We start from the raw sequence: 23957 nt of genomic DNA on the forward strand, positions 1-23957 counted from the left end.
TTTTATATGGAAACGCTGCTTCCATATGTGGCAATGCTACCTATAATACATGAGAGTAAGCAATTTGTGCTCAGAGAGGAAGCTATTATTTCTATAAACAATGATCTGATTGATCCTCTAAAGTGGCACTTAACCTCTGCTTAGGGGGATTTGAGCTGCTTCTCTTTTTTTTCCTTTCAGGTCAACCACACCTCGACCAGTGGGCATTACTTCCCCATCACAGTCAGGTGAAAAACATTTTTTTCCTTAAATATCTGTGTGAGATGAATATCCTTTCCCTATGTAGAAAATGGTCTCCCTTCAAAGATAATAATGTGATCTTCCTAACTTTATGTATAATATGAAAACATCATATAACAGATTACCGCACACAACAAATTGGCCAGGCAAGGCGGGGTGCACCATTGATGGCAACTTTTTATTCTGCACTCTATTCTCTTTCAGTTACCCCACGACCCAGTTCCCAGCATAGCAGTCAAGTGGTCAGGTAAGCCTACACAGCAACATTAAAACTGTTGGCAAGAGTTGGAAGATGAAAGAAATATCTAGATGTGGCTCAGATTGGGACTGACAAAATTTTAGGTGTATGTAGAAGTTTAAAGCTAGGTTTTTTTTTTTTTTTCAAGCCAAACTGTATCCGGCTTTATTAAAGATACTTTCCATAAACAATCATGGTATTTTAGGCAGGACATGGGCAGACAATCGTTAACAGTATACAACTTTCAGACTCCCTTCTTCAGTGGACTACCAAAAATCAGAAAGCCATTAAAAAACCCAATGAAGTCTTCATCTGATGCTCTGAACAGGGAAAGTTTAGAGTGAGGGTTGACATTTCACATTTAGCCTGTTTAACAATTTTTCACAAGCCGACCCTGCTTTCAGGAAGTGAAATGAGAATGGCAGAATTTTGCCAGGGGCAGTGGCCCACACCTGTAATCCCCACACTTTGGGAGGCTGAGGCAGGTGGATCACCTGAGGTCAGGAGTTCGAGACCAGTCTGGCCAACATGGTGAAACCTTGTCTCTACTAAAAATACAAAAAAAGTAGCTGGGCATGGTGGCATGTGCCTGTAATCCTAGCTACTCGGGAGGCTGAGGCAGGGGAATCACTTGAACCCGGGAGGCAGAGGTTGCAGTGAGCCAAGATCTCACCACTGCACTCTAGCCTGGGCAACAGAGTGAGACTCTGTCTCAGAAAAAAAGAAAGAAAGAAAATGGCAGAATTTATCTGAAGATCCACAATCTGGAAAGGGAACCACTGCTCTCTTTGCAGGTGTCATGTTAGTAGCATCACTGGTAAGTCCAGATGGCCTGACACACTGGTAACCAATGACTGGGAGTCAGGTCCCAATAGATGTCTGGGCTTAAAGGAGTTAAGTCTATGCTGAAAGATGGAAAGGGAGAAGAGGACATACAAACAAATTTGTTTTTTCATACCACAAGGCTTTTGTGCCAAGGTGGCCATGTGTGTCAAAGTCAGGGAATCCCTCCTCCTGGGAGCCAAGGAAGTCTCTCAAAACTAGAAGAGAAAGTTGTTTTCCCCACATCGATCTAGCTTTGAAGACATTTTATTAGTGACATATGCCCCTTTCCCAAAAAACAACAGTGAAGTGTTATGTGTACTAACAACATATAAAGCTAGGTTTTTTGAGGCTTGCTGCACAGTGGCTTACGCCTGTGCAGCATTTTGATGTAATCCCAGCATTTTGAGAGGCTAAGGTGAGCGGATCACTTGAGGTCAGGAGTTCAATACCAGCCTGACCAACATGGTGAAACCCTGTCTCTACTAAAAATACAAAATTTAGGTGGGTGTGGTGGCGCATACCTGTAGTCCTACCTACTAGGGAGGCTGAGGCATGAGAATCGCATGAACCCAGGAGGCGGAGGTTGCAGTGAGCTGAGCTTGTGCCATTGTGCTCCAGCCTGGGCAACAGAGTGAGACTCTGTCTGAAAAAAAACAAAAACAAAAACAAAACAACAACAACAAATAAAACTAGTTTTTTTTTTCTTTTTTTTTTTTTCTTTTTGTTTCACCGTATACAGTCGATCCTCCTCAGCGGAATCTATTCCTTATAAAGAGGCTGGCTTTGGTAGCTTCGGACAAGTAAGCAATGTTCACCTTCTCTTTCCAGGTTGAAGTTTCTAACACTAAATGAAAGCAAAGGTTTATCGAGAACTTAAATTATATTGGTTTTGGCATAAATTGTCTGATGTCATACTGGATCGTATTTTCTTTTGGCAATGGAGACCTGATGTTAAAAACTGACACAGAATAAATAGGAGTGGAAATAGTAGGAGTGTCTCAGGACTGAAATAACAGTGTCCATGGTGTTCATTTGGAAAGAGTAAAGTACGGCTCTTTCTTAAACTAGTTTGCCCACTGTAGTAGAACAATATATGCTTGAATGTGAAGATATAGATAAATACGGAATAGGGAAGCCAGAGAACTGAGATATATTTATTAATTGATGCTTATTATTTGTCTATTAGGGAAGCAGAGGTCTGCAGGAAAGGAGAACTCCAAGAAACCCTTATAATGGTGAGAGGAGGGATAAAGGGTGTCAGAAGTCAACCTACTCTATGCAGAGATCTGCGGATTTCTGGTTTTCTATGTCTAATAGAATGCCATTTTGCTTTTTTTCCAGACAGTGATTCCAGGTATCCATACATATATTACAGGTTTTTCAAATAATGATTTTTTTTTCCTCCAATTAATAAGGGGGAAATAAAGATCTGAGTGATAGAAAGTCATTGAAAACCTCTGGTAGGAGATGGAGGATAACTTTTCAGTAAAATTGACTTGGAATTTTAAAAATTGCCACAAGATGGCAGTATAAGCTAATTGTAAAAAGAAGGTCCACAAGATGCCGACTGTTGGCCTGAAGTGTATCTGGCTTCTTCGCTGTGTTTTAAACATGAAAATATTCCAGTGGAGGAATGTTTTAGGTCTGCTTTCTTAATTTCTTAACTAAAGCCCCTTAAAACTATTATATTGTTACCATTTTCAAGGGCATTAGCCAGTACCTAGAGAATACCTATCAGGGAGGACTGTCACAAGAAAGAATTTGAAATTCCCAAATCTTTTTTTTTTTTTAAATTCTCTAAATAGTCTCCCACCTCAGCCTCCTGAGTAGCTAGAACAAAAGGTATGTGCCACTATGCCTGGCTAGTTTTTAAAATTTTAATTTTAATTTATTTGTAGAGATGAGGTCTCCCTGTGTTGCCCTGACTGGTCTTGAACTCCTGGGCTCAAGCAATCCTCCTGCCTCGGCTCCCAAAGTGCTGGGATTATAGGCATGAGCAACCATGCCTGGTCCCTGTTGTCAAATTGTCTAATTTTCTCTTCAATTATATCAGTTTTTGCTTATGTATTTTAGGACTTTTGTTAGGTGCACATATAAATGTTTCTCTTCTTGATAAATTGACCCCTTTATCATTATTTAATGCCTTTGTCTCTTGTAACAACTTTCTTTTTTTGTCTTTTCTTGAGACAGAGTCTCACTCTGTCATCCTGGCTGAAGTTCAGTGGCAAAAATCTCGGCTCACTGCAACCTCCACCTCCTGGCTTCAAGCAATTCTTGTGCCTCAGACTCTTGAGTAGCTGGGATTACAGGCGTGTGCCACCACGCCTAGCAAATTTTTGTATTTTTAGTATAGAGATGAGGTTTTGCCATGTTGGCCAGGCTGGTCACGAACTCCTGGCTTCAAGTGATCCGCCTGCCTTGGCCTCCCAAAGTGCTGGGATTACAGGCATGAGCCACTGTGCCTGGCCCAACACTTTTGTCTTTTTTTTTTTTTTTTTTGAGATGGAGTCTCACTCTGTAACCCAGGCTGGAGTGCAGTGGTGCAATCTCAGTGCACTGCAATCTCCCCCTCCCTGATCCTTGTTCAATCAATTCTCCTGCCTCAGTCTCACTGTGCCCAGCTACTTTTTGTATTTTTAGCAGAGACAGGGTTTCACCTTGTTGGCCAGGCTGGTCTTGAACTCCTGACCTCATGATCCACCTGCCTCAGCCTCCCAAAGTGCTGGGATTACAGGTGTAAGCCTAGCCAATTTTGTCTTAAAGTCTATTTTGTCTGATATTAGTATAGCCACTCTTGTTCACTGTTTTTTTGCGTGGAATATATTTTTTCATCCTTCTCCTTTAAATCTATATGCATCTTTGAATCCAAAGTGAGTCCCTCGTAGACTATGTATAGTTGGACTTGTTTTTCTTTCATCTTTTTGCCAGTTTCTGCCTTTTAATTCATTTACATTTAACGTAATTACAGATAAGGAAGAAATGCAGAATGCCTTCTGCATTTTGTTATTTGTTTTCTATATGTCATGCTTTTTGGTTAGCCTTTTGTTTGTCCCAGCTAATATTTATCTTCTTAGGCAGCCAAACAAGTGCTTCTAATTGTTTTCAGCAGACGGGAAAAGGTTTTTCTGCACTTGGTAAGCTCTGAGCTCCAAGTCCTGGTGCTGTCAAATAAAGACAAGCTTGAAGGTGAGGTCTTTCAGGGAACTGCTAGATAGGCCAAATAATGACAGTTCTTTGGAAATGAGTCCTTCAAAAAGCTCCAACCCTGTTCCATTCCCTCTAGTGATTGTCAGACTGTTGGTTTTCACCATGAGTGTGCCCTGTTGGTTTTCAAGGCTACCATGGAGCTGAAGGAGAAATGGCAATAGAGCAAATTAAAATGCCACAAACCTTGCTGTTTTTACTAACATTCTGGTATTTTTCTTGAATAAACATTCTCCAGATTACAAGTCCTTTGTCAATTTCCAGATTTCTAAAAAAGTTTATTCTGACCATTATGCCAATTTTCTCATTGTTTTTATGGAGGAGGAAATTTTTGGAGATCTTTGTTCTACCACTTGTAGCTATTTTTTTGTCTTTACCTATTCTTTCTGGTGATTTCCATCTTGGAGGGGAAGCCAAGTCACAGATACATTAGAGCACACGAAGGCAGTGAGGGATCTTGGCCCACAGTCTCATGAAAGGGAGAGGAAAGCACCTGTTAGAGATACTGCTATGTGATTTGTAAGCTTTTTCACTTGCCATTAGCCCCCAAGCCTAACATACATACTAAAAATCTTTGATCTCTATTTCCTTTTCCTTGGCCCCCAGTACACCCCAGTATAACTGGAGAATCTCTTCTCCAGTTCATAGATTATCTCACAGGCTTATTTTTATGCTTTCCAGAAACCCCGTCACCAGCTTCAACTCACAGCTTATGTTACAGGTGAGTAACACTGTGCTTCCTTTTTCTTGGGATGTGTTCATACTTAAACTCTGCCAGCAGGCTGGGTGCAGCGGCTCATGCCTGTAATCCCAGCACTTTGGGAGGCCTAGGCAGGTGGATCACTTGAGGTCAGGAGTTCGAGACGAGCCTGGCCAACATGGCGAGACCCTGTCTCTACTAAAAATACAAAAATTAGCTGGGAGTGGTGGCACATGCCTGTAATCCCAGATACTCAGGAGGCTGAGGCAGGAGAATTGCTTGAACCTGGGAGGCAGAGGGTGCAGTGAGCTGAGATGGTGCCACTGCCCTCCAGCCTGCATGACAGAGACTCTGTCTCAAAAACAAAACAAATCAAAACGAAAATATAAAACTCTGTCAGCAGTCCTAGGGTTGCCTCTCCACTGGCTTGTACCACCGAAGTTTGTAACATGCCTTATAAACAAAAAAGAAAATTGGATAGCACTGTGTTTAATATACATCCAAATTAGTGTATTTTGGCCAGGCAGGTGTAGTGGCTCCCACCTATAATCCTGGGATTATACTTAGGGAGGCCAAGGTGGAAGGCTTGTTTAAGCCCAGGTGTTGGCAACCAGCCTGGGCAACAAAGTGAGACTTAATTAGCTGGGCTTAATGGGCTACTTGGGAGGCTAAGACGGGAGAATTGCTTGAGTCTAGGAAGTCAAGGCTGCAGTGAGCCACGGTCATACTACTGCACTCCAAACTGGGCAACAGAGTGAGACCCTGTCTCAAAAAAATTATTTTATTATTAGTTGCAAGCAAAAATTATTTTATTATTAGTTGCAAGCAGGGGAGTTTTTCCTCTCTGGCCTAACTGTATAGGCTCTTACATTAAATATTCTTTTTATTTTTACCTTTATCTTTGCTTTTCTCTGCTGATGCTTTTATTTCCCTTCCTTAGACCTTCATCTGCCTCCTCTGGACAGGCGATTTTTTCTTTCAGACCATCCCCAAATGGGCATTCAGGCCACACAAGAGTCCTTACCCCCAACAATTCTGGTAAGTTAACATTTCCAAAGGAGTGGAGTTTCAACTATAGACACATATACTAAAATGAAGATTTTCAAGATGACAAGAAGTTGGGGTTTGCCCCCCAAAGAGCATTGTCTCTAGTTGGCTCCTTAATATTCTTTAAGAGCCATCCCATTTCCTTCACAGTGAAGGGAAACTCTGGATTTTCCCTGGTGAGTACTCATCTTGTCACCATCGAGTCTTACTATTTAGCCAGAAATTTGGCCTATAGGATTAAACTGGCTTCTCAAAAGTCCCTATATTGAAAATGCTGGGCACACAGTTCTGAGGATTATAAAGCCAATATCCATTCCTCTCCCCATCTTTTTTGGTAAAGGTGCTACCACCAGTCCTCTTGCTAAGGGGCTGCCATCTTCCTTAGCTCACCAATATTTATATTGCCTATCTTTCCACTTATAGTTAAATCTCAGACCTCTCTGCCAGTACCTGGTCCTCACAGGATAAGAACGGACTTTATAACCCATCTCTTAAATTGCTAATTGTCTTTCCCTTCTGAGTAGTGTTCCTTCGATCAAGAACTACCTGTTACCCTAACCCACAAATAACACTGCCGAGAAACTGCCCAAGTAAGCTATCTTTCACTGTTTCATTTTATCCATCAGGTCAGAGGGAGAGCAGAACCACACTAGAGAGTTTTCCTACTTTCCAGCTACCAGTCCTGCAGGTGAGACCTGGCTAGTCTAACTTGTCTGTGCATGAAATCTCACATGGTTAGGCCTGCACACTAAATGCCTCATTCTGGTCTTAGGGTGGTGGAATATAACCAGTGAAGTACGAAATGGGTTTCAACTCTGGTAACCGTATGTTCACAATTTTCCAGAATGGTCTCAGATTTTATCCTACTGTTAGATTAGCTTCCTGGTTTGGGATTTTTTAAATGAAGTCACATGGTAGTGAGAGGATTTATACTGAGAGGTCTTGGCCAGGGTGAAGTAAGTGTGGACACGCTGACATTCTCAGTAGTTCCACAAGACAGTATTTTATATGAAATATATCTTTTGGGTAGAGGTACTATTTGAATTAGGAAAAACCACATTTACTTTTCCAGAGATAGCTAGAATAATATTTTGTAAATTTATGGGACTATGATTCTGATTCCAGCAACAAAAAGAAAAGGGCATGGTAACAAGGAGAGGTTTGTAAAGAGCCCTATTAAATGAAGTTGAGAGGGCAGGGGCAGTGGCTCATGCCAGTAATCTCAGCACTTGGGGAGGCTGAGGGGGGTGGATCACGTGAGGTCTGGAGTTAGAGACCAGCCTGACCAATATGGTAAAACCCCGTCTCTACTAAAAACACAAAATTAGCTGGGCGTGGTGGCGTGCGCCTGTAATCTCAGCTACTTGAGAGGCTGAGACAGGAGAATCGCAAGAAAGAAAAAAAGTCCAGTCTTGCCTTTTTTTTTAATGGCTTGGGTTTTGAGCATATTTAGGCCCCTTTTTCACTCCAAGCTCCTGGTGCCCCCGGGAACAGTTCCTTCATACTAAGGTAGGTATGTATTTTGCTCCCATATTCCAAGATGACCTTTATTTTCATCAGTAAGAAATTGGGGCTGGGCACAGTGGCTCACACCCGTAATCCCAGCACTTTGGGAGCCTGAGGCAGGCAGATTGCTTGAGTTTAGGAGTTCGAAAGCAGCCTGGGCAACACAGTGAAACCTCATCTCTAATAAAATAAAATAAAAAAATAGCTGAGCGTGGCAGCGTGAGCCTGTAGTCCCAGCTACTCAGGAGGTTGAGGTAGGAGAATTGCTTGAACCTGGGAGGCTGAGGTTGCAGTGAGCTGATATCACACCATTGCACTCCAGCCTGGGCAATAAGAGTGAAACTCCATCTCAAAAAAAAAGAAAGAAAGAAAGAAATTAGGGTCTAAGCCTTAAGAGGCAACACTGGGGAAATAACATTCCTCCCTAACATCCTCACAAATGGAGGGATTAACCTACAGATGAAAAAAGACTTAAAAGCTCTATAAACCGTCTACGAATATATGGCCCCTAATTGGATCTTGACTGAAACAAGCTGTAAAAACAAAAAACATTCATGAGACAGTTGAAAGTTAACCTATTGGACATTTGATATTAAATAATTGTTAATATTGGAGAGTTTTTGTGGTATGATGATATTATAGTTATATTTTTAAAAATAGCTTTTCTCTTTTATAGATACATACTAAAGTATTTATGGATGGAAAGTTAAATGATGTCTGGGGTTTGCATCAGTGTAAGTTAGTAGAGAGAGACATGGGAGAGTAGAAATAAAAGATTGGCCATGAATTATTTGTTAAAGATGGATGATGGGCACATGAGTTCATTATACTATTCTATGTATTTTTTGAAAATGTGAAAGTTTTGTTTTTAATTTTGTATTTTTTTACATTTTTGTAGTTTTAGTAGAGATGCCATGTTGGTCAGGCTGGTCTTGACCTCCTGACCTCAGGTGATCCGCCCACCTCGGCCTCCCAAAGTGCTGGGATTACAGGCGTGAGCCACCATGCCTGGCCGAAAATGTGTACATTTTTAAAAGTTATTGAAGGAAATGCCACCTCCTCAGAACTCTGCCTCCTGGATAGTCATCTCTGGGTATGGTAGTCATATGTCCCAGATTTTCCAAAATAGTTTTTCAAATATTCATCATTATTATTATCACCATCAGCCACTGAAATATTCCAGAGATTGTCACACTAGATGTGGCAAATCCTAGTTTGGAAAAGTTAGTTATCATGCAATGAAGAAAACTATGGGGAAGCAACAGCAGTGGTTTCTGTCTCAATAAGCTTCATACAATGAGTTGAGAGAGACTTGCTTGCCCTTTTTGTTGTTATAAACACCCATATCTACCTTCTTGTCCTCTGCTGCAGACTCCCTACCAACAACAGAGGCAGATGGGATTACCCAGTGGGAGAGGAGCATGGAGCACTTCCAGATAGATCATCTTCAAGGTCTGATCTATACATACTGCTGAAGGATAGACTGTAGCATTCAGTACCCATTGGGGTGATGGCTCTGGAAAAAGTACCCTGGTGTTGTTTCCTGGTTTCAGTCTATACCTTATGCTTCCTCATCTTTATCCTATTCACCCTTATCACCTCCCAGTACAGTGGTCAGGTCTTAGAAAAGGCTAGTGCTTCAAGATGATGTTTATATCTCTTCCAGAAGACATAGGTAGCTTCCCTCATTTCCTACAACTTGAAACAAAGATTGTAAAAAATAATTCTTGGCATCATGCTTGGTTGGAAGTTGGGAATGGGGATGTGATGGGTCATATACGCATCACTATTTCATTTCTGGTTTTCATTTTTAGCTTTGGATGTACTCTCCATTGCCAGTGTTAACAAACATCTCTGTTCTTTGTCCTTATACTTTTTCTGTTTGCCTATTGTTTCCTCTGTGCTTAATTACCATTAAATATGTTAATTTTCCTTTCTATTGAAAACTGTTAGAGACACTGATTTTCAGCTTAGTAAAGTATACAGGTAGTAAAACTAAGAGGATGTCCTTTTATTGCTACAATTCTATCACTATTACAAGCTCTAGAATGGTGGAATGGCAAACAACACTACCACTGAGATCAAACATGTATTCTACTTTGGGTACTAAATGGCAGAAATGAGGAATTTAATAGGTTAGCCACTCACAAACTGGCCTTAAGCAAAAATACTGGGAAAACAGAAGATAGCAGGCATCTGTCAGAAATAAATTAGGTCTTGGGAATTATCTTGTTTATCTGAACTAGGATCCCCATACCCTTTCTGGTACTCTGAATTTATTTTTAAAGGAATTTCTAGAAACCTTCTCTTTTGGGCAAGAGCCTGTTCTGTAGCAAATGGAGTTACTGCCAAGACTCTTGTATCTCTGTTGCTCCTGAAGCCTCACAAATTTTAGTCATTATCATTTGATGGCTGAGAAACAATCTGCCTGATGATAGATGCTGAGCTACTTCCTTTTAAAGTTTTTATTCTTCTTTTAATTTACCTTAGTAAGTCCTGCCCCTTCAAGCAATAAAAGTATGTTGAATTAGAATGTTAATGGATTTGGTTCCATTAATCCCTAAACCATAGAAGTAGCAAAGTGGATAAGAGAGAAATAATTTTATTTTTGGCCTTTTTATTATTATTCTAGCATTTTAGGGCTTCCACTCTTTTATTTTTAGATGGTTAACTCATTGATGATACCTATTTGCCATATAGCTGATCCCAACTGATGAAAACCATTCTAAAATATCAATAATTAATTCACTTGAAGACCATGGTCCCTCTGTCCCTAAGAGAGATCCTAGTAAGAAAGGGAAAAGTCTCTTTTCTGGAAACAAACTGACAGCAAAAAGATGAAGAATTAGTCTCTGTCAAGCTGGACAGGAGGTAGTATGAGGTTTGTAAAACCAAACCTGAAACCTACCTCCACTGCTCTTCAACCAGGAGAAACTGTGCCCTCTCTTTCACCCCTTTGTAACATAATTCTACTTTTTAAAAGGTCTTCTTTTCTAATTATCACCTCCAATAAATATCCATTCTAAATTATTCTCCACCCAATTATTAAAGTTTTTCACAAGCTCAGTGGGGGAAGATTTACCCTGAGACACACAGTGAACAGAGTGAGGATTTTGGAAAGAGAGAAAAAGCTACAAGGCAAAGTGGTCCCAGCATAAGAAATGAAAATATTCTGCCACCTGTGATTCAGTCATGAAGCAGGTGAAACATATAAAATCATGATGGTATGAGGAAAAGGAAGTTAATATTTGTGATGAGACTGGGACTTACTGAGACTCTTAGTTGTCTAGGAAATGATCAGTTATTAAGAAAAAAAGAGAGTCGGTTGCATTACGCACAGACTTGTGTTCAGAAAAGGGGTGCCAGGGAGCTTTATATTCCAGGAAAGATGGTAGGGTTGGGGCTGCACTGGAATCATCAATCGAATTAGAATCCTTCACTCCTTTCTAATCCTCCTGGAGTGGTGTGGCCAAGGTCTGGCCTCTCTATAGTACACTAGGAAAAGAACAGTAGACATGGGGAGGGCAAGCGCCATTTCCCAGCCCATGGTTTCTCCAGATCCTCAGTACACTCTACACTGAGGTTAGAGGTCTGGATTTCTGCTGATCCAATCCTGGCCTTACTTAGTGCCCTATGGCCATCCTCCCTGGTTCACCCTCACTACATTCCCCTGCCACCCACCCTGAAGAACGCAAAACTTTTTAGTTCTCTGCCACAAGGTAATTTTAAAAATGTGGTTTCTTTGTTTAAACAGTTGCTAAGTTGGTTCATCTTTTAGTAACAGACCTCCCCTCCCCCAGCTGCCCGCTCAGTCTTGTATGATTACATCATCATCATCATCATCATCGTCATCTTCCTCCTCCTCCTCTTCTTCCTCATCATCTTCGGGCAGTTCTTCCTCCTCCTCTTCCTCTTCTTCATCTAGACAAACTACCACTTCAGCTGGCTGAGGTAATCGAGAGTCAAACCAATCCAGTACCTGCTGGGTGCTAAGCCTTGAAGCCTGACTCAGTTGAGGGATATCAGTCTCCTGTAGCTGTTGGTGGGCTGCCCAGTACCTCTCCAAGGGCTGCATATCTGGTGGGGGTGGAGGGATCGGCAGAGGTGGTGTCTCAGCCCTTTCATTCAAGGAGCGGGTTGATGGTGGAGGTGGTGTAGGAATTACTGGGTCTTGGAAACTAGGGGCACCAGGTACTGCGTTGTCCCGAAACCATTTTAGTTGCCCATGCTTCAATGCATAGCGTGTGTCACCAAACCACTGAATGATCTCAGGCCGAGGTAAACCAGTGATCTGTTCTAACTTATGGTAATCTTCACGCCGTGCCCATTGGCACTGTAAAAAAAAGGATTTGAGGATAGCCAGCTGCTCTTTGGTTTTGCGCTTGGTCTTTCGCTGGCGTTGCATATCTGGGGATAGGTACTCTGTGGGGCCAACCCTACCTGGTATTGAGTTATGCCGTAGCCCTTGGGGCCAGGCTGGTTCCAGGTGTGGGGGTAATGCCTGATCACTGGGTGACACTGACTGTGGGATACAGCCTAATGGCTGGAGGGGTTTGGAGGTGGCAGTAGCTCCATTAGCTAGTATCTGGAAAGAGGAAGAAGAGGTAGAGGAAGAAGAGGGAGTAACACTAGATGCTGACTCCTCCTTACAACTACTGGCAATTAATGCAATTGGTGGGGGCTTATCCCGAGCTTGTGGCTGGAGGACAGTTGTGGAGTGGTTCCAGGAAGCAGTACCTATGCCATGTGACTGGTTGGGACCCCTGCTTGCCTGCTCCTTTGAGAGGCCACTGCTTTGAAGATCTTGCCAAAAATCTGATTGGTGGAGGAATGCTCCGCTGCCAGGTGTTATCAGGGACTCCTTTAACTTCTGGTGACTCTGTGGCAGTGGCGGTATCTGAGAGGACTCCTCAGGCTCTACCTTCAATCCTTTCGTCTGGGTGGGCTTGCTAAGAGCTGGAGGACCTATTCCAATACCAGCTTGTTCTGGAGCTGGCATGGGAGGAGGCACCTCCTCTGGGGGCCGTCCTGCATGATGAGTAAAAGAGAGAAGGGATTTGAAATGGAGTTGGTCCCGATGGTAGACCACTCGAGCTCGAGTCTCTTCTATTTCTTCAGATGACCAGCTAATGCCACAGCGGAGGCGCTGGGCCATAAACCAAGTCTTGACTTTCTCCATCTGCAACCCATAACGCAGGCAGAGAAGGGCAATGTCTGCTAGGCTGGGATAGGGAAAGTAGCTGAAGGTTTGTAGCAGGTGTTCATTGCTGTCTAGCTCACTGGTCTGGGCTGCTTGGGTCCATACAAGCTGTAGCTCCTCAGAGATTGGAGGGAGGCAGATGAGCCCCGCTGGTGAACTATTGAGACTGCTGGCCTCTTTATTAGGAGGCATGATGCTTTCTGATTTGTGCCCTTCAGAGATAGCTGTAATAAGAAGACAAACAGCTCAATCACTGGGTCTCCTCTTTTTGACACATTACTCAATTTCTACCAAGACACCAAAACAATTAAATTTCTATTTGTATCATGTTGTATTGCTTTTTAAGTGCTTCAATAATTTCTCTTTTAATTTTCACAAACTTAAGGCATCAGATCCTGCTTTAATTCCCATTTTCTGTGGACTAAAGTTCATAGATGTTAAATTACCCTGAGTCATGTGACTGGTGAGTGTTGTACCAAGAAAAAAATCCTGTCTTTAAAGCCAGGTATAGTGGCTCACACCTGTAATCCCAGCACTTCAGGAGGCTGAGGTGGGAGGATTGCTTAAGCCCAGGGGTTTAATACCAGCCTAAGTAACATGGTGAGACTACAAAAAATTTAAATTTAAATCAGCTGGGCATGATGGTTCATGCCTGTAGTCCCAGCTACTTGGGAGGCTAAGGCAGGAGGGCTGCTTGAGCCTCAGAGGTCGAAGCTGCAGTGAACTATGACCGCACCACTGCACTCCAGTCTGGGGATAGAGTGAGACTCTATCTCAAAAATAAAATAAAATAAAATAAAAATCTGTCTGTCTTTAGAAGTTAAGCAGGAAAACTGATCCTGATATAGCTTTTTTTGGTGTGTGTTTTTTTTTGTGTGTGTTTTTTTACACAGATTCTCGCTCTGTTGCCCAGGCTGGAGTGCAGTGGTGTTATCATAGTTCACTGCAGCCTCAAGAAGTCCTCCTGTCTCAGCCTCCTGAGAAGCTGGGATTACAGGCACCCACCACCATGCCCGGCTACTTTTTGTGTTTTTAGTAGAGACTGGGTTTCACCATCTTGGCCAGGCTGGTCTTGAACTCCTGACCTTATGATCCACCTGCCTCGGCCTCCCAAAGTGCTGGGATCACAGATTTGAGCCACCTCGTCCAGCAGTGTTTTTGTTTTGTTTTGTTTTGTTTTGTTTTGTTTTGAGATAATATTAGTCTCTCACTGAGGCCACCCAGGCTGTAGCACAGTGGCACCATCATATCTTTGATACAGCCTTTATCTTTCCTATTCAAACCCACTTCCAGAAGCTGTCCACCAACTCTCACCTTCTAAATTCATGGAACAAGAATCACATAGTGAAGACTCGATCACAAAAACAAGAGGAGCAATAATTTCAACTCGCTTGTATGTGTGCACATCTTTTTTTTTTTCAAGAGTCAGGGTCTCTGTTGTGCAGGGTCTCACTCACTCTGGAGTGCAGTGGCATGATCATAGCTCATTGCAGCTTTGAACTTTTGGGCTCAAGCAATCCTTCCACCTCAGCCTCCCAAGTAGGCAGGACATCTGGCTAATTTAAAATTTTTTTGTAGACAGGGTCTCATTATGTTACCCAGCCTGGTCTCAAACTCCTAGCCTCAAGTGATCCTCCCCACCTCAGCCTCCCAAAGTCCTGAGATTACTAGAGTGAGCCACTGCACCTGGCCCTCAAAACTGAGTTTTGTTATTTTGTTTTGTTTTTGAGCAAGGTCTCGCTCTATTGCCCAGGATGGGGTACAGTAGCACAATCTCAGCTCACTGCAGCCTCCACCTCCCAGGTTCAGGCGATTCTCCTGCCTCAGCCTCCCAAGTGGCTGGGAATACAAGCATGCCCCATAATGCCTGGCTAATTTTTGTATTTTTAATAGATATGGGGTTTCTCTATGTTGGCCAGGCTGGTCTCAAACTCCTGACCTCAAGTGATCCACCCACCTCTGCCTCCCAAAGTGCTGGGATTACAGGCATGAGCCATCTTGCCCAGCTGCTATTTTTTTTTTTTTTTTTTTGGAGACAAGTTCTCACTATGTTGCCCAGGCTGGCGTGCTATGCTTAGGTGCAATCATAATGCACTACAACCTCGAATTCCTGGGATCAAGTGATTCTCCTGCCTCAACCTCCTGAGTGGCTGGGACTACAGGTGGATACCATTGTGCCTCGCTTCTTACTAACTCATTGGATCCTAACAATTTATAATTATATTTAGAATGTGAAGCAATATTGAGAATACAACTGATGAATATCCGGAGGGTAGGACAACACCATCCTCTGCCCAGCGCCCTTTTTTCTTTCCCTTCTTGGTGGTGGAGTGTTGGCGGAAGGCGAATGAATGATAGTACCTTTAAGCCCTAAGCCCAAACCTGATAGCTTGATTTTTTCCATCTCTTGGTTGAATGAGAGATATGGGTCAGAGATCTAGGATAAATGAGGCTCACTCCCCCAATCCTTTAGGTCATGTGAAAATGGAGAGGAAAATGTTTCCGCCCCCAAGTCAGCCTTGGAACAAAGGTTATCCCCTCCCCCAGCCTTTGTCTCTTCCAACAGCTCAGCTTCTCCCCAGGGAGCCCAGAGAGCTCCCTCAGTCACTAACAGCCCCCACCACACAGGGCAGAAGGTCTCTTGCGCTTATCTTTTCAGCCCAGCTTTCTCCTCAAGACCAGGTGGACAGGCTCATTATAAATTGTAACCAGCTCCTGCAAGCTACTCAGCAGCAGCACTGCTCCCAGGGTTATGGGTATGGGGACTACAGGGATAGCCTTGACTGTGCTTCTTTCCTGAAATAACTGCTTAAGTTATTTCCCAGAATATTCTGTTGACAATTTTAACTCAGCTCCCTGTGTGGGCACTAGAGACCCTTTAACACATCCATCACTCTTTACTCTTGGGGGAATCCTATCTGGATTTTTATTTTTTAATTAATTATTTATTTATTTTTTGGAGACGGAGTCTTGCTCTGTTGCCAGGCTATATTGCAGTGGCATGATCTTGGCTTACTGCAACCTCCGCCTCCCGGGTTCAAGCGATTCCCCTGCCTCAGCCTCCTGAGTAGCTGGGACTATAGGCATGCACCATCATGCCCAGCTAATTTTTTTTTAGTTGAGACAGGGTTTCACCGTGTTGGCCAGGCTTGTCTTCAACTCCTGACTTCATGATCCGCCTGCCTCAGGCTCCCAAAGTGCTGGAATTACAGGCGTGAGCCACCACGCTGGGCCTTCCATCTGTGTTTTTAAGTACTACTCCAGATCTGCTAAGGAGAGGACAGGATTCCTACATAAATGCTACATGATGAATTGCAAAAATAAATCTCAAGTCCATAAATTTAGAGCAATGTGATATCAGGGATTTTTACACCATGATTTTTTTAAATTCAGAAGTATTTTAATGCATGTCACCATTTCCTTTTAACAAGCAAATCTAAACTAACTGAGGCTATGAAGACCCTGAAAGCAATATTGCTTGAAGAGCCCCTTAAGAGGGTCAATGGAGGTAGCATGGCATGATAGGTAGAAATATGAATTCTTCGATAAGGCCAACCTGAGTTTGAATCCTGGTTTTGCCACTTATCAGCTATGTGATCTCAGGCAAGTCACTTAACCTACATGAGCCTAGTTTCCTCCTGTGTAACAAAATGAAGACAGTACAGAGAGTACATAATAGTACTATGTGCTAGGTGTTAGAAAGTATGTAATAGTACTATGTGCTAGGTGTTAGAGAGTATGTAATAGTACTACGTGCTAGTTGTTATGTATAGGCAGGGCATAGAGCAACTGTTAGAGGAGGGATGTCCAGGGTGAGACGAATTAATGTAACTCCACTTTCTAGAAAGCTGCTTGTCCTTGGGCAAGTTGTTTAACTTCTCTAAGCCTTAATTTCTCATCAGAAAAAAAAGCACCTTTTTTTGGGCTGAGTGTTGTGGCTCATGCCTATAATACCAACACTTTGGGAGGCCAAGGTGGGTAGATGGCTTGAGCCCAGAAGTTTGAGACCAGGCTGGGCAACATGGTAAAACTGTCTCTATAGTAATAATAATAATACAAAATATTAGATGGGCATGGTAATGCAACTGTAGTCCCAGCTACTTGGGAGGCTGAGGTGGGAGGATTGCTTGAGCCCGGGAGGTCGACGTTGCAGTGAACCGAGATTGTGCACTGCACTGCAGCCTGGGTGAAAAAGGCAAAAAAAGCACCTACCCAGCAAGTTTATGACTGAAAAAGTGACTTGATATTATACCGAGAACAAAGTAAGAGCTCAATAAATAGCAGCTTTTTATCATCACTTCAACTTCATGGAGGTGATTTTGATGTAAAGTAATGCTCCTCCTAGACAATGGGGTAACTGGGACAAAGACTGAATCATTTAAAAATCAGTGTTTTCAATCTATTTTTGCAGAGCCCTAATTCTAACTAGCGATGAGGAAACCAGGGTATCTATGATTCTATACTTTTTATATTTTGGGGTTTAAATACAATTTCAGAATGTATTTGCTGCTTTAAAAAATGGATGAAAACCACTGCTTTAGAATTGCATCCATAATTTGGATTCTTTGTGATTGGAATGTCAGTTGCCTATGTGATAGTTCCACCTTTCCCCTTCCAGGTTCATCTAGGACACAGCTGAAAACTACCATTTCGAAACTGTGGCCCACCCAGAACACCACCAAATCCAAGCTGGAGAATACTTTATGATGGCAATGCTTGATATCTACTTAACCTCATTTGTGTCCTATTATATAAAGACATGAAAACAGTTTAGAGATAAAATAAAGCAGAAGGAACAAAGCAGTCCAGTGTGAGGATGAATACTGCAGATGGGAATATAAGTATAAGGCAGACACATTTATAAGCATTAAAAGCTGTAAGGAAGTATTTTGCTTTCATTTATGTGTCTTGATGTCCTTCATATTCTCGGCATCGGCTTGATATTTCAGTGTAATATACAGCACTGCAAATAACATCTTTGGTGTACTATACACGTCGTTTTCACTTACACAAAACATGATATGGAACACTTCCTGAAACAGAATAGTGACTTAAATCAAGGCCCACAGCTGAATAGCTGGTACTTCCCTGGAAGAATCTGGCTTTGAACTAGGAGAAAACTACAACCAGGGTGGCTCATGAGAATTATAAGAAGTAGGGTAGAACCCATAGTAATCAAAATCACAATAAAGACACTACAGTATCTTGTGTTCTTTTGTGTCCATTTTGGATTAGGTAGAAAAAGAAGGGAATCAAAAGCTGAAGTGAGGAGTCCTAGGACAGAGGAGGTGGTGGTGGTGGTGGTGATGAGCATCTATTCTGAACACCTTCTAAATTTGTGTCCTTATTAAACATGCCAGATATGTCCTACTGCTACTTAAAGATCACTAATAAAAATATAAGGAGTCATGGCTGGGTGCAGTGGCTCATGCCTGTATTCCCAGCATTTTGGGAGGCAGGAGGATCACTTGAGCTCAGGAGTTCAAGACCAGCCTGGGTAACATAGAGAGACCCTGTCTCAATCAATCAATCAATCAAAAATAAACAAATTTTAAGGCCAAACGTGGTGGTTCACGCCTGTAATCCTAGCACTTTGGGAGGCCGAGGCAGGTGGATCACGAAGTCAGGAGTTCGAGACCAGCCTGGCTAACATGGCGAAACCCGTCTCTATTAAAAATACAAAAAATTAGCTGGGCATGGTTGTGCACACCTGTAGTCCCAGCTACTCGGGAGGCTGAGACAGGAGAATTGCTTGAACCTGGAAGGCGGAGGTTGCAGTGAGCCAAGATTGTGTCATTGTACTCCAGACTGAGCGACAGAGTGAGACTCTGTCTCAAAAATCAAGAAAGAAAATAAATTTTTAAAATTAAAAAAAAGTATCCCTCTCTCTCTCTGAGTCAATATAACACTCTTCTTTCCCCTTGGGCTTTCCATATTGCTAAGCAGATGGCAGAGAAAAATGGGCTGTCTTAAACTTCCAGTTTCTGTGTTTATACAGTCCTAGGAAAAAGAGGACTCTAGAACTTTAGATTTGAACCTAGGCTTATTGTTAAAGTTGGAGATGGTTAAAGTGGGAGATGAGGCCGGGTGTAGTGGCTCGTGCCTGTAATCCCAGCACTTTGGGAGGCAGAGGCAGGCAGATCACTTGAGGTCAGGAGTTCGAGACCAGCCTGGCCAACATGGTGAAACCCCGTTTCCACTAAAAATACAAAAATTGGCTGGGTGTGATGGCATGTGCCTGTAGTCCCAGCTACCGGGAAGGCTGAGGCAGGAGAATCGCTTGAACCTGGGAGGCAGAGGTTGCAGTGAGCCAAGATCACGACACTGCACTCCAGCCTGGGTAACAGAGCGAGACTCTGTCTCAAAATAAATATATAAATAAAAATAAATACAGTGGGAGACTAGATATGATCCTGCAGAATTCCTGAAATCTTTATTTAGAGACAATCTGAAGTGCTCCTGAAATGTGTTTGGGATACAGTTTTAAGGGCCTTAAAGACTTATAGTGATATTCAGGTTATATGCTTAACTTTTTGGTTCATGAACCTCTTTGAGAATCAGACAAAAGTTACAGACCCTCAGAAAGTTATGACTAACCTTCCTGAAATAAACATTCACACTTACACAATAAACTCCGGGGCTTCAGTGACTGCCAAAAGCCAGATTATGGCTGGACATGTTGGCTCATGCCTGTAATCCCAGCATTTTGGGAGGCCGAGGCAGGCAGATCACTTGAGGTCAGGAGTTTGAGACCAGCCAGACCAACATGGCAAAAACCCTTCTCTACTAAAAATACAAAAAAAAAAAAAAAAAAAAAAATTGCTGTGAGTGGCGGTCACCGGCAGTCCCAGCTACTTGGGAAGCTAAGGCAAGAGAATCCCTTGAACCTGGGAGGCAGAAGTTGCAGTGAGCCAAGATCACACCATTGCACTTCCAGCCTGGGTGACAGAGCAGGACTCTGTCTCAAAAAAAAAAGGCCGGGCACAGTGGCTCACACCTGTAATCCCAGCACTTTGGGAGGCCGAGGCAGGCGGATCATGAGGTCAAGAGATCAAGACCATCCTGACCAACATGGTAAAACCCCATCTCTACTGAAAATACAAAAAAATTAGTTGGGCGACGTGGCGCGCGCCTGTAGTCCCAGCTACTCGGGAGGCTGAAGCAGGAGAATTGCTTGAACCCGGGAGGCGGAGGTTGCAGTGAGCCAAGGTCGCGCCACTGCACTCCAGCCTGGTGCCTGGTGAGGGAATGAGACTCTGTCTCAAAAAAAAAAAAAAAAAAGAGGCCAGGTTAAGGATTACTGCCTCATATCCTTCCAACTTAATAAAGGCAATAGTGGTAATTGCTTAAAGATGAACAGCTTAATGTGAATGAATGTAAAGAGTTGATGGAATATTCAAGAATTCAAGTGCATCTAGAAGGGACAAGGTATTTGTGATATTAGCTGGAAAGCGTGGAAGGGAGCAATGCTCAACTGGGCCAGGAGCCTGGCTTAACTGACCACTGGATTACATGACCAATACCCACAGTGCACTGGAAACTAAAGACTAGTAGGCTACTCATGAGCCAGAATCACCTGCTTCATTCAATTGTCCTGTGTGCTGGGGCCAGTTTTGTGTGATTACAAACCTTCTTATGTCCATACCTTTTCAGTGTCATATAATAATGTAATTAAATCTCATATAAACCTATGAAAACTCACTGCATTAAAATTGTTCCTTCAGGAATATTGATTTTTAAAAACTGTTCTTATGAAAACTAAGTCAAATGCTTTGGAGAGACATAACACAAAGAAGAGTATGCATTTTAAAAATTGTTGAATTGGGAGTGAGCAAGACAACTGTAAAAGACTGAGGGGTGGAACTTAAAAGTCCTCTGCACTCAAAGGTGTCAAAATTTCTTCACTTTTATAAATAAAGCAAAACAGGAAATCAAAGATGATGAAAGTGCCAGAGTGGCTCTTGTCTCAGACTGCACACTGGAATTACCTGGGAAGCTTAAAAACAAGGCCACCCTTCTCCCCATTCAGATTCAATAGTCTGTATGGGGCCCAGGCATCCACAGTTTTTAAAAGTTCTCAGGGTATAGCCAGTTTTGAGACTCCTTGTGTAGTTAATATTAGAAAGAGAATTGGGAACTCCGAACAGCTGACTTTAGACACAAAAACAGTCTCACCACTACATCAAAAGATTGGTGAAATGAACGTACTTTTAATTATAATGTTTAAGATATATATTCATTATTTTTAAAATTCCCAATCTGGCTTTTTCAGTTACTACCATCTAACCTAATCGTATAATATAAAAAGGCTTCAAGTGTACGACGGGAAGGAGGTTCACATGACAAAAAACAAACAAACAAACTCCTGATCTGGGCCCACATTACAAAACAGGTCTCAGCTTGAGTCTTCTTTCAGTTTAGTAGTCTCAGAATAGGACGCAACACTAGGAACCCCAGAGGACTTGGGTTCTCAGTTTCCTGGTTGGTTTTCTGAGTATGGTTGGGTACGGGAGTCAGAAGGGGCAATTTCTTCTAAACCTTTCATTCCCAAAGGCCAGATCCTCAGAAGCAAGGCCAGGTTCTATACGTGTGTTGAGGTCGCCAGGAGGTAGCCATGGGGGTTGGGGGGCGTGCTGGAGGGGGCTGGGAAGGAAACGTTTCTCCTATCCTCCATTTCACAGGCAGTCCAGAAGGCTCCGAACTGGGTCAGGGAACAAAAAGTTGTTGCACTTGGGGCGATGAGCCCCATGAAGCAGGCGAATCTCGATCCTACTCTCGCCAAGGGCGCCCCAACCCAACATTTCCCTCCCCTACGCAGACACTCACCCCTCCCCTAGTTACAACAGGGAACCAAAAAGTCCAGAGGAGAAAAAAGAGAGAACCGGGCGACTTGAACCTAGAATTCTCCCCCCACCAGCGCGGAGATGGGGCTCCAGAGGTCGGTGATCGTACACGAGCTGGGAGGGGAAGTCCAAGGGGCTGGGGATCACTCACCGCGGTCCAGCCCGGGCGGCGGTTCCCAGCCTCGCACCATGGGCCGGGGGAAAGTGGGGGAGAGGGCAGGGGTCTCCGAGTGGGAGTGGGGTTGCTGCCCGGTGCGGCCGCTCCGAGCCCACCCGCGCGAAGGCCGAAACCGGGACTGCCCCCCCACCCAGTCCCGGAGAGCGCGCCGGTGTACCCAGCCCTGCTGAGCAAGTTGGAGGCGGGGCGGATGGGTGGGGCGGGCGTCCAGAGGCGGTGCCAAGGTGGCCCGAGTCCTGATTGGTGGGCGCCGATGGGCGGGCACGGGCGAAGCGCAGCAGGCCGGCCATTCGCTGCGTGGGTCTCGGCTGAAGTCAGCTATTGGCTGCGTGGGCCTCAGCTGGGGTCATCTATTGGATGCGTGGGGCAGGGAAGATGTCCCCCTGGGGCCAAGCTGCCCAGCGTGATACCTCCCTCTACCCTCGACCTATCGGCGCCGGACCTTGGAGTACACCGGGCCAGGATCCTTCTGAAATTCCCCAAGGAGAAACGCTGCACTTTGCTGAACTGTCTGGACCGCCAACAACTCCCAATTTGTTTCCTCCTGAAGGAAGCCTTCCAGGAAGACCATTTCAGTGCCCCCTCCCGAGCCTTACACTCGAGCTGCGCCTTTCCCAGCGGAGAGCCCAACCGCCACCAGCCCCGTCAGCTGTAACAAAGCGCCTAAAGCAACCGGGAACTTGTTCTCGAGATGGATCAGATGTCTTGCCACCCGGAAAGACGAGGACCTTAGGAGCCTGCGGGCGACTTAGGCCGTTCCTCGGGTCAAACTGGCACCAGACAGATGTTCCCAAAGACGAAGTGCTGGAGCAGTCACCTCATTGGGACCTACCAGACCCTCAGGCTCCCCTCCCTGCCCTAGAAAAGAGGACCCGGAGCTCTGCATATTTGTTTTTCGCTGTCTAGAAAGGGATGAAGACTGAGGTGGGAGAACGGCTTGACCCCAAGAGTTTGAGGCCAGTCTGAGCAGCATAGCGAAACCTTGTCTAAAGAAAAAAAAAATTTTAATTTACAAAAAGAAAGGGATGACAATAAAACGGACTTCACCAAAGCAGTATCCCACACAGTATAAAGTTATGGGCAAAATTTGTATTTTAGGATTCCTCATCTTCTGTGAGACAAAGAAACAAATGTAAGAAGCCAGGCTTGCTCATGTCAGCTTGGCAACATAACTTCACAAAGCCTCCGACTCTGAAGTCTCTGGAAAGACCTTTTGAAGACAAAACAGAACAGGGCACACAGTCCTCCGTATCTCTTGCCTGAGTCACTATATTCCTTAAAAGATAAATGGGCTGGGCGCGGTGGCTCACAAACCTAATGTCAATGCTTTGGGGGGCCAAAGAGGGAGGATTGCTTGAGGCCAGGATCCAAGATCAGCCTGCGCAACATGGCGAGTCCCTATCTCTACAGAAAAATTTAAAAATTAGCCGGACTTGGTGGAGTGCACCTGTAGTCCCAGTTACTCAGGAGGCTGAAGCAGGAGGATCGTTTGAGCCTATGAGTTGGAGGCTGTAGTGAGCAATGATTGCACCACTGCACTCCAGCCTAGGCAACAGAGTGCCACCCTGTCTCTAAAAATTAGAAGGTAAATGACCCTAGTCCTTGCCTTTTCCTGTGCATAAGATGACGTCTAAAGGGGTTAGGGATGTTGCCTCTGTAATCTATAACCAAATGTACTCTTACATCCAAACTTTTATGTGATTCTGCTTTAATGTAACTTGTGAGCAGGTTTGAGGTAACTTCTGAGCACATACTGAACCCCCACAACCTGTATGTAAACTGTAAATTAAAACAGCATGAGAGCAGTCTGAAACTTTCTATTTTAAAAATTTTGTAGGCCGGTCGTGGTGGCTCACGCCTGTAATCCAAGCACTTTGGAGGCCAAGGCGGGCGAATCACCTGAGGTCAGGAGTTCATGACCAGCCTGACCAACATAGTGAAACCCCGTCTCTACTAAAAATACAAAAAATTAGCTG

At 43.7% G+C, this 23957-nt stretch overlaps 2 protein-coding genes across 16 annotated transcripts in view; one reads left to right on the forward strand and one right to left on the reverse strand.

The window, feature by feature from the left end:
• Positions 1 to 18198, forward strand: part of RNF212B (ring finger protein 212B) — a 64053-nt gene extending 45855 nt beyond the window's left edge. For 3 of the 13 annotated variants that reach the window (XM_032265450.1, XM_032265451.1, XM_032265462.1), the window contains 8 exons: positions 181 to 227; positions 445 to 487; positions 2043 to 2103; positions 2490 to 2538; positions 5189 to 5228; positions 6148 to 6245; positions 9132 to 9212; positions 17579 to 18198. In XM_032265450.1, the coding sequence (XP_032121341.1) occupies positions 181 to 227; positions 445 to 487; positions 2043 to 2103; positions 2490 to 2538; positions 5189 to 5228; positions 6148 to 6245; positions 9132 to 9212; positions 17579 to 17667 (508 nt within the window). In that variant the 3' untranslated portion in view covers positions 17668 to 18198. Of the gene's footprint in view, positions 1 to 180; positions 228 to 444; positions 488 to 2042; positions 2104 to 2489; positions 2539 to 5188; positions 5229 to 6147; positions 6246 to 6880; positions 6943 to 9131; positions 9612 to 17578 lie in introns of those variants that run through there. The other 10 variants (XM_032265455.1, XM_032265454.1, XM_032265460.1 and 7 more) reach the window with 10 other exon arrangements.
• Positions 11459 to 22153, reverse strand: HOMEZ (homeobox and leucine zipper encoding). Of its 3 annotated transcripts, none has more exons than XM_032265447.1 (2): positions 21955 to 22153; positions 11459 to 13184 (listed from the first exon to the last, which is right to left on the reverse strand). In XM_032265447.1, the coding sequence occupies exons 1-2, from the start codon at positions 21992 to 21994 to the stop codon at positions 11569 to 11571; spliced, it is 1656 nt and encodes a 551-aa protein (XP_032121338.1). In that variant the 5' UTR covers positions 21995 to 22153; the 3' UTR covers positions 11459 to 11568. The 3 variants fall into 3 exon arrangements, with proteins under 3 accessions (XP_032121338.1, XP_032121339.1, XP_032121340.1); XM_032265448.1 differs by lacking the exon at positions 21955 to 22153 and adding an exon at positions 21787 to 21942; XM_032265449.1 differs by lacking the exon at positions 21955 to 22153 and adding an exon at positions 18671 to 18689.
• Positions 22154 to 23957: the final 1804 nt, after the last annotated feature.

The sequence above is a fragment of the Sapajus apella genome, unplaced genomic scaffold (assembly GCF_009761245.1).
Source record: "Sapajus apella isolate SASKATOON/1434 unplaced genomic scaffold, GSC_monkey_1.0 scaffold151, whole genome shotgun sequence".
Classification (NCBI taxonomy): domain Eukaryota; kingdom Metazoa; phylum Chordata; class Mammalia; order Primates; family Cebidae; genus Sapajus; species Sapajus apella.

What these genes read in the sequence shown, in the direction of transcription:
- HOMEZ (XM_032265447.1), bottom strand. Translation starts at nt 21,994, where the DNA reads ATGGTGCGAGGCTGGGAACCGCCGCCCGGGCTGGACCGCG. An exon ending in GCCGCCCGGGCTGGACCGCG is followed by an intron (nt 13,185 to 21,954) that starts GTGAGTGATCCC and finishes TTCTTATTACAG; the next exon opens with CTATCTCTGAAGGGCACAAA.